This window comes from Pipistrellus kuhlii, unplaced genomic scaffold (genome assembly GCF_014108245.1).
Source record: "Pipistrellus kuhlii isolate mPipKuh1 unplaced genomic scaffold, mPipKuh1.p scaffold_m20_p_12, whole genome shotgun sequence".
In the NCBI taxonomy this organism is placed as follows: Eukaryota; Metazoa; Chordata; class Mammalia; order Chiroptera; family Vespertilionidae; genus Pipistrellus; species Pipistrellus kuhlii.
This window is the reverse complement of record NW_023425427.1, coordinates 32148288-32164039: the sequence shown is the minus strand read 5'-3', so window position 1 is coordinate 32164039 and position 15752 is coordinate 32148288. Positions and strand designations below refer to the sequence as shown.

Genomic DNA, 15752 nt, shown 5'->3' with positions numbered 1-15752 from the left:
ATTAATTTGAGATAAATCAGAAAGTAAGATTTCCAACTCAGAAGCTACAAAATACATAAACTAACCATACAGAATTTGAAATATGTATAGCATCGGAAAGTGGTTTTCCACATAAAACTCCTTTTTTTTTTTAGTATATGCCCAATCTGGGATAGAACCCCAAACCTAGGGTGCCTTGACTGGGAATTGAATCCACAACCTTTCAGTGTACAGAATGATGCTCCTACCAGAGCAAGCAGGCCCAGGCCCACATATAAACTCTTACTAGCCTATTAACCATTTTCTGAATCACAGAAAGAAACACAGTAAAAACTCACAGCTAGTTCTATAAACCTGACCTGAATCACCATCCGTACCAGACCCCGCACTGTGACTAGTTTCTCTTGCTCAACGCCATGCCTAACGAACACTGTGACAGGGATATTTTACCTGCATAGTCCGTATGACTAGGTAGAAAGACCACAGAAAACATCTGATTTGGCTCAGTGGACAGAGTGTTGGCCCTCAGACTGAAGGGTTCCAGGTTCAGTTAACAGGCTCCATCCCTGGGCCCTGGGGTGTGTGGGGGGAGGCAACCGATTGATGTGTCACGTTTCTCTCTATGTCTCTCCCCCTCTCTTCTCTCTGTCTCTCCCCCTCCCTCCCACTCTCTGGAAATATATCCTCAGATGAGGATTAACAACAACAAAATATATTTTTTAAAATTGTAGTGGATATACTGGTACAATATTAGTTTCAGGTGTATAATACAGTGATTAGACATTTATATACATTACAATGTGATCACCACAATAAGTCTAGTAACTATCTGTCACTGTACAAAGTTAATACAATATTATTGACTATAATCTGAATCTCACTCTTTATTTTTCTAAAGTAAAAACTGGCCAAGGTTGGCACTTAACAATATTAATCATAGGAAACAACAGCATTATTCCCAAGAGAATGTAGTAGCTCTCTTAACCAGTGGTCCCTTGCAGAAATTACCAGTTCCTGCCAGGATGCCAATGAAAGTATGAAGTAAGAAGTTTTAAGTGCTGCTATATATTCGGTGTAGTCTTCACTTGTGCTATCTGGAACAAAGATCGGCAGGACTGGATTCCACAGCTGGGAAAGGATTGGAGAAGCATGTACCTACAGAAGCGACCAACAGCATTTGCAGCAGAGACGTTTGCAGATGATGCTTGCAGACTCGATCACGTCTTATTTCAATGCTCATATTTGTGGTTCCATGCGTTTACCTTCCATTCCAGAGTTTGGTAGGGCTTCCTAATTGCTCTGCTACTTTTTCCATGCTAACGTATGCAGCGTGAAATATGACTCACTTCTTCATGAGAGATCAATATAGCCACACATGATAAATACCCTTATTGATCTTGCAGTGTTATATGCTGGTCTCTGGGCCCACGGCATATTAATAGTAGTTAACCAGTAATTCATTTTAAGGTATGTGAAGGCTTCCACTCTTCTGAAGTGTCAAGATTCCCAGAGTTGTTGCACTTTGAGTCCTTTACGTTCAAACCAGGAGCCATACTCTCCCCCTTTCAATAACAACACCAAACGCCATAGTTTCCAAAATGAAAGATTACACATAAAACCAAAATTTACAATTTTCAATGATAGCACTATTTTGTGATTCACAATGACCTCATGGAAACAATTAATTTATGTATACCACATTTCATTTGTCTTTGTAATCCATACTCTCGAATGGTGCCTTTCCACTTAGCTTCTAGTTTTAAGAGTCACCAACCAAGGAAAATTGTTCTCAACTAAATCTGAGATATAAGAATTATCTGCCATCAACTAACAGGTTTGCTGAATGCTAGGAGGGCACAGAAAAAGTACAAGTCATCTTCCCGACTCTTCTTTTACTCAAAGAAAAAGGTTTTGAGAAAAAGATTATCATTTGATGGCATGTCACAGGCTTTCAAGGATGACAGTAGGGTGCCCCCTCACTGAAACAAGAAAGCTACGTTTCCTCAGCTCCCCTGCTTTCACATGCCCCTCTGCAGGGCAACCCTGCGTCCAGAGGAGTCAGCTCCTAGCATGTCCTAGACTTAGAAACACTGAGAAATCCAGTGTGAGGCTTCAGGATTCTTCCCCAGCAAGAGAGCGAGCTCAGAGGGAGACACATGGGAGGAGGGAGACACCTGGGAGGAGGAAGGGGAGCTGTTGCATGGGCTGACACCTGGGCCCTCTCAGCACTCACAAATCTAAGAAGGAAAGCTTGCCATCCTGGCCCAGGAAATGGGTGCTTTTCTGAATTAAAGCAGAGCCATTACAGAGAGAGGCCTGATAACAAGGCAGCAGTGTGCCTACTGTTCACACCACTAACTGGTGACTGTGATGATACTGCCACACCTTTCACCTCTCCTGTCGGAGAAACATTTCATGTTGCAATAAATTTACTGAGCACCTACAGTGTGCAAGACAACCTGTCCAGCACCTTGGACGCTGCAGAGCTTAGCTGTAAGGGCAGATTCTGGAACAAACACACAGAAGGAAAGCCTGACCAAGGCTATGGGGCACATAAAACTGTGTGGAAGGGAGGGCAGGATTAAGCCCAACCTTCAAAGTCCATGTTCTGCTGATGCTGGCTCTCTAATGATACTCTTGTACACAGGAAAGAAATATGTGAGAACCTATTTTTCCTTTTGCCCTAAGGAATTTTTTTTTAATGTAATTTGGTTTCAGAGGAATCTGTCAGGTTCACTTTTCTTTTTAGGCATTTCATAAAAAACAACCTGAAGTTGGTTGTCCTTTAAAGCCAGGAACAGGCTGGGTTCAAAGGTGTGGGAAATGTCAATGTGGGAAGCAAAGGGATCTGGGGGGAGGGGGGAAGGTAGAACAGGGAAGAGGGAGGAAGGAGGAGGGGGAGCAGGAGGACCAGAGGGAAAGAGAGGCTGATTGATTGTTGAGTAAGACTAGATCAAAGAAACCAAGCAGGAGAAAGATGGAAAAAACATAAAGAGAGGGGAAAGCAAATCCAAGAAACTCACCAAGATTTAAAACAGGCCGCCCCCAGGCCATTGCCAAGCCCAGGGAGTAACAATCACAGCTATTGTGTTAGCAACTCCCAAAGTGCTGAGCCAAGAAGAAGCAAAACCAAGCCTGCCCGCTAGGACCTTACCCTCTATGGACACAGTGTCTGGGAGTTAGAAGAACAGGATGCAGAGCAGGGGGGCACAGAGTCCCTGGTGAAATGAGAATGAGGTTGCTAAGTGGATCCCAAGGAGCAGCTACCCCTACCTCATTCACATCTGCACCTACCTGCCTACTCACAGGCTTCTGCTCTCCCTTCCCTGGCTCCTGCCCTCTGCGTCTCCTGCCCCCTCCAAAGTCCCCAGGGCACCCAAGGAAACTGTGAGCCTACAGTGGGAGTCAGATAGAGAGAAAATGCCATTTCTCTGACTTTACCAGAAAACGTCTCGTGGCCATGAAAGCCTATCTCACAGCCAAGAAAGAGGTTCTCTCTCTTTAGGCCAGTTCAGAATTTCCTATCATTGGCGAGATGCCAGCAACAGTTTGGGGCTGTCAGCACTTCCCAGCAGATTGGATAAGACAATGCCACACAGCAGGCTAGCAGCAAGGTTTGAGTTTGGGAGTGAGAGAGAAGAGAGGGAAGATGCCAACATATCTCCTCCCCATCGAGTACTCTAGTCTAAGTTTTACAGAGAATTCCTTCTTGAGAATTTTTAATATCTTTTACACTAATTTTAAACTAGGAGCATACCTGACTGTGTACATACAGGGGTGGGGAAAAGTAGGTTACAGGTTTGAGTACATGAAACACAGAGCTTATTCTTGTATTATTATTATTTATTATTATAGTATTTATTTGTACTACAGCTGTAAACCTACTTTTGCCCACCCCTGTATATTTAGGCCTCCACAGAAAAGGTATGCTTTCAACCATATTTGGACATGAGAGATTTGCAAAAATGTGAAATAATACCACCCTCCTCATTCATTTTTGCAATATACTTAAAGTGTAGGGGCCTAATTTATCAGGATCCTTGTTTGTGCTTGGGCATGAAGGGTATTCAACACAGGAGGCATCTGGGACACATTTTAAGTCTGCTCATGGCCAGCTACCTTTAGGTTTGGGATTTAGATTCTGCTTTAATAATTTAGATAACTCTTTTAATAATAAGCTCACAGCACAGTTGGCATGGCTCAGAGGTTGAGCATCAGCCTATGAACCAGGAACTCACAGATTTGATTCCCCATCAGGGCACATGCCCAGGTTGCAGGCTCCATCCCCAGTAGGGAATGTGCAGGAGGCCGCCAACCAGTGATTCTCTCTCATTGATGTCCACTCTTCCTTTTCCAGAGTCCATAAGATCAAAAGTATTTCCACACTAACATGAAAATATTATCCGCCTTTTTCACTGTTGACATATGCAGTGATGATGGGAGCTGGTGCCTTAGCACAAATCAAGGCAGTTCCACCAAAATGCAAAGGCACATCTCATCATTATGAAGTAAAATATTTTTTAAATTCTGTGTTCACTTTGCTTAAGATGCCCTGGTGAAGCAGAAAAAATGACTTCATCATACATCTACTTTGGAGTGTGTCTTTTTAAGATTGTGTGACAAGATGGGAAGCACTCATCAAGTATTTCTGCTGCACACCACAGGGCGATAGCTGTCTTAAAGGGGCCCTTGTGCAACTATTTAAATGAAGAGCTAAATTTGCTGCTTTTCGCATTGGAACACAGTGGACAAAAAAGGGGTTCTATGGAAAGCAGCCACACAGGTGATTTTATAATAAATTCCCAACTGGGCAGGTCATGGTGGGTGTTAGGCCCCAGGCATATAATATATTTTGTTTTATCTTTGCCTTAAACAGGCCCTGTCCATTGTTTCTGTGCGTCTAGGTTAACACACTTTTGAAATGCCTTTTCGGACCCTTTAGAAGCATAAACACCCTCAAGAGAGCGTATAAGCATTTTAATTATCCTGTAACCCAACTTCACCTTACTTTCTCCCACCTTCATATAATCCTAAATTCCCTCCTTAATTCCAAATGCATAAAAGAAACTGCAAAATTGTCATTCTCCAGTGTATCAGAGATCTTGCTTCCTGGCAATCGTCATCAGTTTTGGCTCAACTAAGCTCTTACAGAAATTATCTACAGGTTCAAACATTTCTGACATCGACAATGCCATATACCTGAAAAAATGACTGGTGAAAAGAATGGTTACGGCAACTTGGGTATTTGGCACAATCTCCTGGAAATCAACAGTGAGCCTCTCACTTCAGGAAAAACTTACAGTATTTACTGCTATGAATCTGAGCTTCCAAGTAAAAATTAGAATTTTGGTAATCTTAGAACCGCTACCATGTGCTTGACAGCTTCCCAATTTAAAGCCTCTTTTGATGAGATCAGTAATATATTAGTGAGTAGGATAAAGTGATATTTTATGATGAAACATGTCAACATTTGGAAAAAAATACATAACTCAGTAAACTAGTATTTTCCAAATGACCAAAGCATGAGGTTATGAAATCATGCATGAATGAAAGATCCATTCAAAGGGCAGGATGGATCAATGAGTTTAATTTAACAAAAAGCTCATTAGCATAATTTCAGACTCATTATAACTATTACAAAATTATTACTTGTCAAGTTTCGACCTAGTATCAAAGAACAGTCACAATGACCTGAAAAGGCTATTCAAATTCTTTTCTCCCTTTTCTATTTACTATGTGAAGCTGAATTTTCTTCATGTATTTCAATCTTGAAGAAGATATGGGAACTAAGCTGTGTCCTAGTAAGCCAGACATAAAAGAGATTTGCAAAAATGTGAAATAATACCACTCTTCTCACTCATTTTTGTAATATACTAATTTTTCATTAAAAATTTACTTATGTTAACAAGTAGTGGGTTTACTATTAGTATTTTAAATAAATTAATAAACACAGTTTTAATTTCTGAGTCTTAAGTCTTTAGTTCATTAAATATTAACATATATAACACATAGACAAAAGCTCTTTGAAGTCCTGGATGATTTTTAAGAGTATGAAGGGGGGTTCTCTGACTAAAAAGTTTGAGGGCCTCTGTCTTATAGGCTCCTCTCTTTCCAGAAGGACTGATTTCAGAACAATTGGAGTTCAGTATCTCATTCTGAGCTAGCTCCCTGAGCTGTCAGCAATTAGCAATAAAGTCCCAGCTGAGATCTCTGGCTTTATCCTTGAACCTGGAACATTCCTTTCAGTGAGGAAGACCTCCACCACTACAAACCATGTCAGGCAGCAGAATCTCAGGCTGAGAAAGCTGGCTCCCAAATCAAACTGCCTGATCAGCTCTGAAATCTACTGCCCCATGACCTTGGAAACGGTTACTTAATTCTTCTGTGCCTCAGGATCTACATGTGCATGAGGGAAATGCTGCTACTTAACACTAGAGAGAGCAGGAAAGGCTCTGAAACACGGTAAGTGCTCAATAAAAGCTAACTATTGTTATTATCACGGTCACAATACACTGAAAACATTCTCTGCCATCAAGCAAGAGAGCCACCAAATAACTCTGTAAAGTTATCCTGGCTCCCAATGTTCATCTTCAGGGTATGCAGGAGGCCGGGGCTGCAGCTGGTGTGACTTCCCCGTGCGAATGAACTTGGGAAGGAGCAGAATTATCCAGTCCTGGCCTTCTCTGAGGTCAGACAGTAGCCTTGAGTGCAGTCAGTGTGATATCACTCCCTAAAGTCATAATCAGGAAATGCGGGAACAATCTGTTTCTCCCACAAGACAATCATGACAGGGCTATTTTAAACGTCAAACACAAACCTGGCGCCAGGAAAGTAAACAACCTCTTCACTGTGTACCTGCCTCGCCCGGAACCATCTCCACTTAGTGAGACAAACACAGCCAAGTGGAGAAGAGCTGACCATTCCTTCTCTTCCCCAAACTCCATCTCCCCCAGCCCCACCTCCTCTTCTATTCAATTCTGCTTTTGAGAAGCACAGCTATGGTGCTTCCCTTAAGCAAGCCGGGGATTTTATTTATTTGGGGGACTGCTGCTGTTTCAGGGCTGAACTTTTAGCTCGCTATAAAGTTAATGTGCTATTCAATGTTCATTCCAGGCTAGGCTGTGGGGCTGTGTACTTTCTGCCACCCCCAGAAGGCCATTATCTGTAATTGCCCATTACCATGCATAATTATTTCTTAGCTTGGTCTATGACCTCCAGGGTTGCACTGTTACAGCTAACTGCTCTGTCTAACCAAATTTGTGAAGGAAGCTTTTCTGATATTTCGTGCTTTTAATGGTATATTCCAAAGCCAACGTCGTGTTTTATAGGCACACTTTTCTCCAGTCAGGAGCATTTCAGATCTCTTCCAGGTGCACCTTCCCTACCTCTGTGGAGTTTTACCTCCCCTCTAATAATGGGAAAAATAAAGTATAATCAACTCTCCATTATGTGGGAGCTGATAATCCATACTAGGAATTATCTGGAGCCCTTTACACTCCCTTTTCTTTGATTTGGTTCTTTAATTATATCATGCTTTTTAAAGATGGCTACTAGGAAAAGGTGGAGATAGGGAAGGGAATAGGGAAAAGGTAAAATATTAAATCTCAAACTCAATATAGATGCTCCCACGAGGGGAACTACTATGTTCAAATCAGTGGTTAAAATGAGATTTGGGGATGCCACGTACATTTAAAATATTAATTCTAGAATTGAAGTGTCACTTGCCATTTATCTCACTTTTTCATCAACACAGGGAAAGAGAAAAGGGATGGGGAATGCTGGCTGTACTCATGGGTGCTGAGATGCTCAGCTATTGACCGGCATCTCTGTGTCTTCCTCACCATGGCCTCCTTCCGCTGCACCACTTAGGTATGAGTTGTGAGCTGTACCTCAAAGCTATCATAAGGTTCACAAGAAAGTCTGAAAGAGTGTGAAACCACCTAGTGCAGTGGTGGGCAAACTCATTAGTCAACAGAGCCAAATATCAACAGTACAACGATTGAAATTTCTTTTGAGAGCCAAATTTTTAAACTTAAACTTCTTCTAACGCCACTTCTTCAAAATACTCACCCAGGCTGTGGTATTTTGTGGAAGAGCCACACGCAAGGGGCCAAAGAGCCGCATGTGGCTCGAGAGCTGCAGTTTGCCAACCACTGACCTAGTGTCTGTGTGGCCACTAATGGCCCCTGCGTCTGAGCCTGTCCCACCATAATCTCTTGTGTCCACTACCTTCATGTGCCATCGTCAAGTCCCTTCTACCGCTCCTTCCTTCTGAATAAAGTTCCTCTGAAATGAAAAGGAGTCGATTCTAAAAGTAAAACCTTGTTCATTCTTTTAATAATAATTTTTACCAAAGTCAGGTAAGGGGAACCACAGAACAGCTGTATGTCCCTGAAGGCTCTGCCAACTTAAGCTATGCGTATATAGACACACACATATCTATACACTACAGGTCCGAAGCACGAAATTCATGCAAGAGTAGGCCTTCCTTCCCTTGGCTGCCAGCACCAGCTTCCCTCTGGCACCTGGGACCCGGGCTTCCCTCAGAGCCCTGGCTTCAGCCAGAACATCATCCAGAAGGAAGTCCAGTCTAATTAGATTATGCTTTTATTATTATAGAAGATATATAAGGTCAACTGATCACTGTGATACACTCTGACCACCAGGGGGGCAAACACTCAACACACAGAATAGGGCTCCCTCCTGTCTGGATTGGGCCATAGGGATCAGGCCAAAAGTGGCTCTCCGACATCCCCTCAGGGGACCTGGATTGCAAGAGAGCACAGGCCAGGCCAAGGGACCCCACAGGTGCACAAATATGTGCACCAGGTCTCTAATCTATATACATAAAGAGATAATATGCTAATTAGTCCTAACAGTGTCCTAGTCACGACTGTCAAACACACTGTGGGCACACAGGAACTAGTGGGCAGGGATGGGGGTGGGAAATTGCACCATTGGGACATGAGGCTGCCACCAGGGGCAGACCCCCCAGTGGAGGCACACACAGGCATGCTGTGCCACCCGGCCTGGAGGGGGGCGCCAGGTCGGAGGCAGCCCCCCCCCTCTGGCGGAGGCAAACACAGGCCCATGGCACTGCCCAGCCCAGAGGGGAGTGTAAGGATGGGGGTGGGGCCTCAGTGGAGAGCTCTCAGTACTCCTGTGCTGGGGTCTGAAGGCTGAGAGGAAGGGAGAGAAAATGGGCAGTTAGGGAAATCAGGCCAGGAGGGGAGAGCAGTTAGGGCCATCAGGGGTGCAGTTAGGGGCATCAGGCAGGCAGGAGAGCAGTTAGGGGCATTAGACAGGCAGGCAGGTTAGCACTTAAGAGACAGTGGTTCTGGATTGTGAGAGGGATCCCAGATTGGAGAGGGTGCAGGCCAGGCTGAGGGAGAGCTCCCCGTGCACAAATTTTGTGCAGCAGGCCTCTAGTCTACACTAATAAAAAAAAAACATGCAAACTGACCATCACTCCACTACACCCACCAACCAATCAGGAGGGAATATGCAAATTAGAAGGACAAAGGTGGCAGCTACTCAGCTGCTCCAGGTATGGAGTAGGACACCTGCTTTGAGAGAGAGGGTCATTATCTGAACAACAACAAAAAGCACTTACTCCTACAAGCTCCAAGTTTTAAATCTAAGTGGGGTTTTTCTTCCCAGGAAAGAAAATGAGAACATAGGCAGAGCCTCAGGACTCACCTGGGTGTTCCCTCTCATCCCTGTGCTAGAGACTAGACACAGACCAGAAGAGCAGCAGGAAGGCTGACGAGGCTGCATTGCTGTGTCTAAGGGCTTCAGAGCTGAAGAGCTGAGCTTAGGGGAAAGATGAGGATGGGTGCTGTCCCCGGATGGACTCACCAGAAAGCCAACCCCAGGGAAGGTAGCGGCTCTTCTTTCACATAGGTTGAGCAGTCACTTGCCAAAAAAAAGGTCAACTTGTGAGGGGAAAAAATGCTCAAAAACTCAACCCATTCATTCATTCATTCATTCACTCACTCAATACCAACTGAGTGCTCAACCATCTATCTCCAAGGTAAAAAGGGTCACTTTATCATGGCATTGCCTTCAAGTTCAGCTGAATGTGAAACTCGGAAACCCACAACTGCACAGAATGCATACCACTTTATTTATCCCAAGCCCAAATACAGACAGTGCAGCTAAGACAAATGTGTAGACAAGGAGAAAAGACAAACGGTGCGGCAGAAAATATGCCACCTTAAGAAAAAACGAAGAAAATAATAAGCAACAGATTATTAAATCCGCTGGCACTGAAAAAGCAAAAATAGGGAGGAGAAACAAAGTCACTGCAGATTAAATATGGAGAGTTTTAAGCCAATTATAAAGGATCAAAGAGAACAAGAGAGGGGAGGAGTAGCCTTACAAGTAACCGAGATAGGAGACCTTGGGAGAAATACGACCAGGAGAAAACCATTACAGTGTACAGTGAAAGTAATCTAGGGACGACTTTAGAGAGAAATTCACTAGACACCACTGCTAGGAGAGCAGCATGGGGACAGAAATCAAAGAGCTCTTTATTTTAAAAAAGCACACAGTTCCAGAGGGAAGGGACTTCCTATGTAATAGAACAACAGATAGGATTGGCAAGGTGAAATGCATCAGTGAGAAATGACAGTGCTTGAGCCACATTTTGGGTTTCTATGCCCTCAACCTCTGGCTAGGAAGTTCGGCGTGGCCTTCATTACATGCCACCACGGGCAAAGGGAAGAAGCAACAGTTGTGGAACAGTGTCCCTGACACTCACCTGGCACTTTATGTTTTACCCCCAATAAACATCGGACTCTGACCCCTTTGAATAACGCCGACTTTCTCAAAAGTCTTAACCATTCCTAACTATCCTAAATTTTACCCAAAAGGAGCTAAACTAAAAAATGAACTGCTGCCCTGGCCGGGTGGCTCAGTTGGTTGAAGTGTCTTTGCGGGTTCCATTTTTCAGTCAGGGCACATACCTAGGTTGTGGGTTCAGTCCCCATTTGGGGCATGTATGAGAGGCAACCAATCGATGTTTCTCTCTCTCCCTTCCTTTCTCTAAAATCAATAAAACATACCCTCAGGTGAGATTAATTTTTTTAAGCTGCTAATACAAATGTTGCTAACTTTTAATTTCACATCACTTTTCATTTATGGAATACGCTGCAATTTACACATATTCTTTCAGATGCTATCCACAATCACTCCATGAGGTTGAGAGAGCAGGAACTATGCTCCCCAGAAGAGGAGCCTGCTGTGGCTTAGAGAGGTGCCCTGCACACGAAGGAATACAGTAGGAGCTGGAATCAGGATTAAACCTGATTCCAGGACTGGAGCCTTCTTACAATGACAAAAAACGCAGACAACCCAGCTCTTCACCTTTACTGTGAGTAGTTAATTCAGTGTGTTTTCAATTTTTTTGTGTTATCAATATACTGAACATACTGCCACAGGTCCTCATTACAACCATATATGATCAAGAATAATGCCCGACTCACTAAACATGTCTTTCCTACATGAGGTTATACAGACCACTCTATAACTAAAAGGAGGCTAAAGGCTTATGGTACAACTGAATTTACAGAATGAGAAAATGTGACATGATAATAACATAGCACTCACTGATACTAGAGAAAAATATATCTCAAAAAAAGGAGAGAGCCCAGCTGGTGTGGCTCAGTGGTTGACCACCAATGAATCAGGAGGTCAAGGTTCAACTTCTGGTCAGGGCACATGCTCCGGGGTTGCAGGCTCCATCCCCAGTATGCAGGAGGCAGCCAATCAATGATTCTCTCTCATCATTGATGTTTCTCTCTCTCTCCCTTCCTCTATGAAATCAATAAAAATATTTTTAAAAAAGAAAAGGAGATAAAGAGAAAAGAGAGCTCTGGACATCAACTATTTCATTTACTTCTATAACTGGATACAAACTGTTCACCTGATTTAGTAACCTGACTACCTACTGGGTCCCAAATTAGTACTATCATGATTAGGAGACAGAGCCCAATGCAGGGAATGAGAATGGGCTTTGAATCACAGGCCTGGGTTTGAATCCCAATCCCACCACTTAATACATCTGCAATCTTGAGCATATTATTAAACCCCAATTTCCCTACAAATGGAAAAATAGTTCCTATTTTACAGAATTGCTGTAAAAGATTAAATAAGAATATAAATAACGAAACAACTAAAACAACACCTGGCATAAGGCAGACCCTCAGTATATGAGAGCTAGCAGAATTGTAATTATTACTATCACCAGAATTAGGAAAACGTTATTCACAATCACACATGAATCCTCGGTGTGAAAAACATCCCTTATTCCTGCCATTCTGACCTTGGCAACACAAACTAATGTGGAAATTACATTTCATTGTTTCATCGCCCTTATTAAGCTTTGTGTTTTCAGTTCTACCCAATTTTCCCGATCCTAGATGCAAGCTTTTGTTCCCTGTCAAACTCCTTTCCGATGCTGTAAATAACCTCTCTCCCTTTTATATTACCTTTCAAATATTTATAGACTGTTATTCTCCTTCTCTCTGAGCCATACATCATTTTTGTTGCCCTTCCCCTGGATTCTCTCTAGTTTATCTACATCTTTTGGAGAAAACAAACCCAGGTGCTTCAGCATGGAAACAGCACACCCAAAGCTAACAACCCCAAACCAAAGAGGCCCCTTATTCAAAAGCCACGAGGAAATTCTTTGATGTGCCCCTTACTCCTTTTCTCCTGTAACTCATAATTCCATCTCTCAGATATAATTGAGGCTGACAGTGATAAGGAAAATGAACGCCACCCTCAGCTCGCGGGATGGCCAGGGCTCCAGGTCGGGATGCCACGGACAGTCTCAGATGTGGCTCACACTCGCTAATGAGGAGCTGTGCATGGCCTGGGTTGCTACTGCTTTGTTCCTTCCTTCCCCATCCACTGCATTTGATGTGAGTGTATTCGAATAGCGTCCTTAAGACTCCCTTTATGCTTTGCTTTGCCCCCTAATGAAAAACCTGTCATTAATTTTCAAAGCACACAGGTTTGGAGGGTATTTTTAAAACTGAAAATTGCTCACACTAAACCCTTAAAAAGACTATGCTTATCAACAACTGGACCCCATCCCATAGTGGGCTACAGGTGGACTCACCTGGTTCAGGTCTCTCACAGTTCTTCTGGGAGGTGGTGATGTCAAAGGGTTGTCCCCTGCCCAAAGTTCTGTGCTGACACCCTCTATTTCTTAACCTGACTTACATGTCCCAAGGCCTCCCAAATGCGCGCCTCCCAAACTGTGAGGGGCAGCAAATCCTTATGATGCTTTACCTGTTTTACTGGAAGCAACTACCTCATCTCAGCGCCTTGAGTATTTGTGTGATCATGGCTAACACTAAAAACATAGACAGGCAGCCCTCGGGTTACGTCGGAGATCCGTTCCTACCCGATTCTTGCCATAAGTCGGAACCCACCTACATAAGCACCTACGCCACTCACATGGATCCCATACACAGCAGTAATTAAGTGAAACAGTAAAAAAAAAAAAAAAAAAAAAAAAAAAAAAAAAAAATTAAAGAAAGATAACAATTCCTGACTTTTACTTACGGTAAATAAATAATAATAATAATAATAAACATAAAGCACCTATGTACATACGTTAAAATGACGGAACTTTATATATATTATATAAACAATGTAAATGGGAGATGGCAACGTAACCACGAAACAACGTACATCGAGTCCGACATAACTTGAGGACGCCTGTATTGGTGAAATTAGTAAAATAGAAAAATAAAAGTAAGACCAAGACTAGAAGAGGGAAGCTTACTCTAATTATTTCAATGTGAGGGCCAATACATTTACCCGATCTGAGCATTAAGATATATCTCTGAGATTCCTGGCAGCTGGAGTGGAGGGAAATGGGATAAGTTACATCATCCTCTCCCAGAGAGAGAGATAATTCTTGAGATGTTTCTCCGTGTAGCTTAATTTTTGCAACAACAACAACAACAAAAATGCGCACCAAAAATAGTTTATGGTTACCAGGCAAATCATGTCCAGGATCATGTCCTCATATTAGAATCTGGAACATGAATTCTATGGCATGTTTCTCTACTTCATCATGGCTTACAGGAATTACATAAATATCTTAGTTGAGCACAATTCTGCCAGATAAACTGAACAGACATTATTCATTTGTTCTCTGAAGAAATAGACAAAGAAATTAAGTTAACTGCTCAAAATCAGAGAGGCAGTGAGTAACTGGGGTGGGTCTTTGGACTCCAGAACTGGTTTTTTTTTTCAATGACATGGAGCTTCCTCCCCAGGTACAAAGTTATCAAGATAACAAAAAGCTCTTTTTCCAGTTGTCTTCACGCCTTAAGAACTTCAGTCAAGCTTCTACCACCACTTACCATTCTCTCAGGGGCAACCTGGCACTGCCATGTGGTAACAACAGCTCATCCTGGGGGAAGCATGACCCAAACGTGTTCCACTTCAGTCAAAGAGAGCAGTTAAATTTAAAACCAGTGGCCCAGTGCACGAAACTTATGCACGGAGAGGGGGATCCCTTAGCCCAGCCTGCACCCTCTCCAATCGGGGACCACTTGGGGGACATCCCTATCACAATCTGGGACTGCTGGCTCCTAACTGCTCACCTGCCTCCCTGATTGCCTCTAACTGTCTCAGCCTGCCTGCTTGATTGCCCCTACCCATCTGCTTGCCTGCCTGTTTGCCCCTAATTGTCCCTGCCTGATCGATCCCAAGGGCCCTCCCTTGCCAGTCTGATCTCGCCCCCAAATGCTCTCCCCTACTGGCCTGACCTCATCCTAACTGCTCTCCCCTGCAGGCCTGATCTCACCCCCAATTGCCCTCGCCTGCTGGCCAATTTGGTTCTGATTGGCCAGTTTCTATGCCAGTCAGTGTCAAAAGCTCTGCCTCTTAGGCAGCCATTGGCTCCTCACAGTTGACCCAGATTTGGGTCTGATTTGTAGATTTCTATGCCAGTCAGCATCTCCGGCCTACCTCCAGGCCTGATTAGAGAGGTGGGGCTGATCAGCAGCCCCTGTGGAGGCCTGGAGAGAAACAGAGGTGTGGCTGCTGGTGAAGCCCAGAGAGAAAGAGAGAGGCAGTGGCTGATCAATAGCTGCCATGGAGGCTTCGGATCAGACCCTGCCTCTCTCTCCAGGCATCTCTCTGGACCTGATGTGCAGCCCCTTTGGCAGTCAGTGCTAGGTCAGCAGCCCAGCAGCAGTCAGTGCTGGGTTGCCTAGACAGTATACCACCTCTTTAGACAGTATGCTGTCACAGTTAATTGTATACCAAACTAGTTGCCTGGTGAACAGATCCTTGCACATTAAAAGGAAATAAATTAGAAGGTGGCCAACGGGGTGGGACTGGGCAAGATGAACCAGACACATCCTAGAGCCAACGTCCCGCAGTCCCTCCCTGGCTGGCCCCACCTGGGGCGCCTTGACTCAAAGGGCATCTGTGGAGTAAGTGGGGTCCCTCTGGCAGGTGGAGTCCTTCGGCCCGGTCTGGGGGATGGGATCAAAACTGGCTCTCTGACATCCTCTGAGGGGTCTTAGAGTGCGAGAGGGCAAAGTTGCTGTCGCTCAGTAGCTCATTGAGCATCTGCCCCTTGGTGGTCAGTGTGTGTCATATCCACTGGACAGTCACAGCCTTTTACATATATCGACTAGAGGCCCAGCATATAAAATTACGCAAGACCCAGAGCCCCTCCCACCGCCACCTCAGGACCCATCAATGAACCTCCTAGTGACTGGTCATTTAGTCATCCCAGT

The 15752-nt window shown here is 43.9% G+C and overlaps 1 protein-coding gene across 5 annotated transcripts in view; it reads right to left on the bottom strand.

Moving 5' to 3' along the window:
* Positions 1 to 15752, bottom strand: part of DMRT1 (doublesex and mab-3 related transcription factor 1) — a 95845-nt gene that overhangs the window by 62431 nt on the left and 17662 nt on the right. For 2 of the 5 annotated variants that reach the window (XM_036433904.1, XM_036433906.1), the window contains exon 3: positions 7917 to 7939. In XM_036433904.1, coding sequence (XP_036289797.1) covers positions 7917 to 7939 — 23 coding nt within the window. Of the gene's footprint in view, positions 1 to 356; positions 368 to 7916; positions 7940 to 14356; positions 14368 to 15410; positions 15425 to 15752 lie in introns of all 5 variants that reach the window. The other 3 variants (XM_036433908.1, XM_036433905.1, XM_036433909.1) reach the window with 3 other exon arrangements.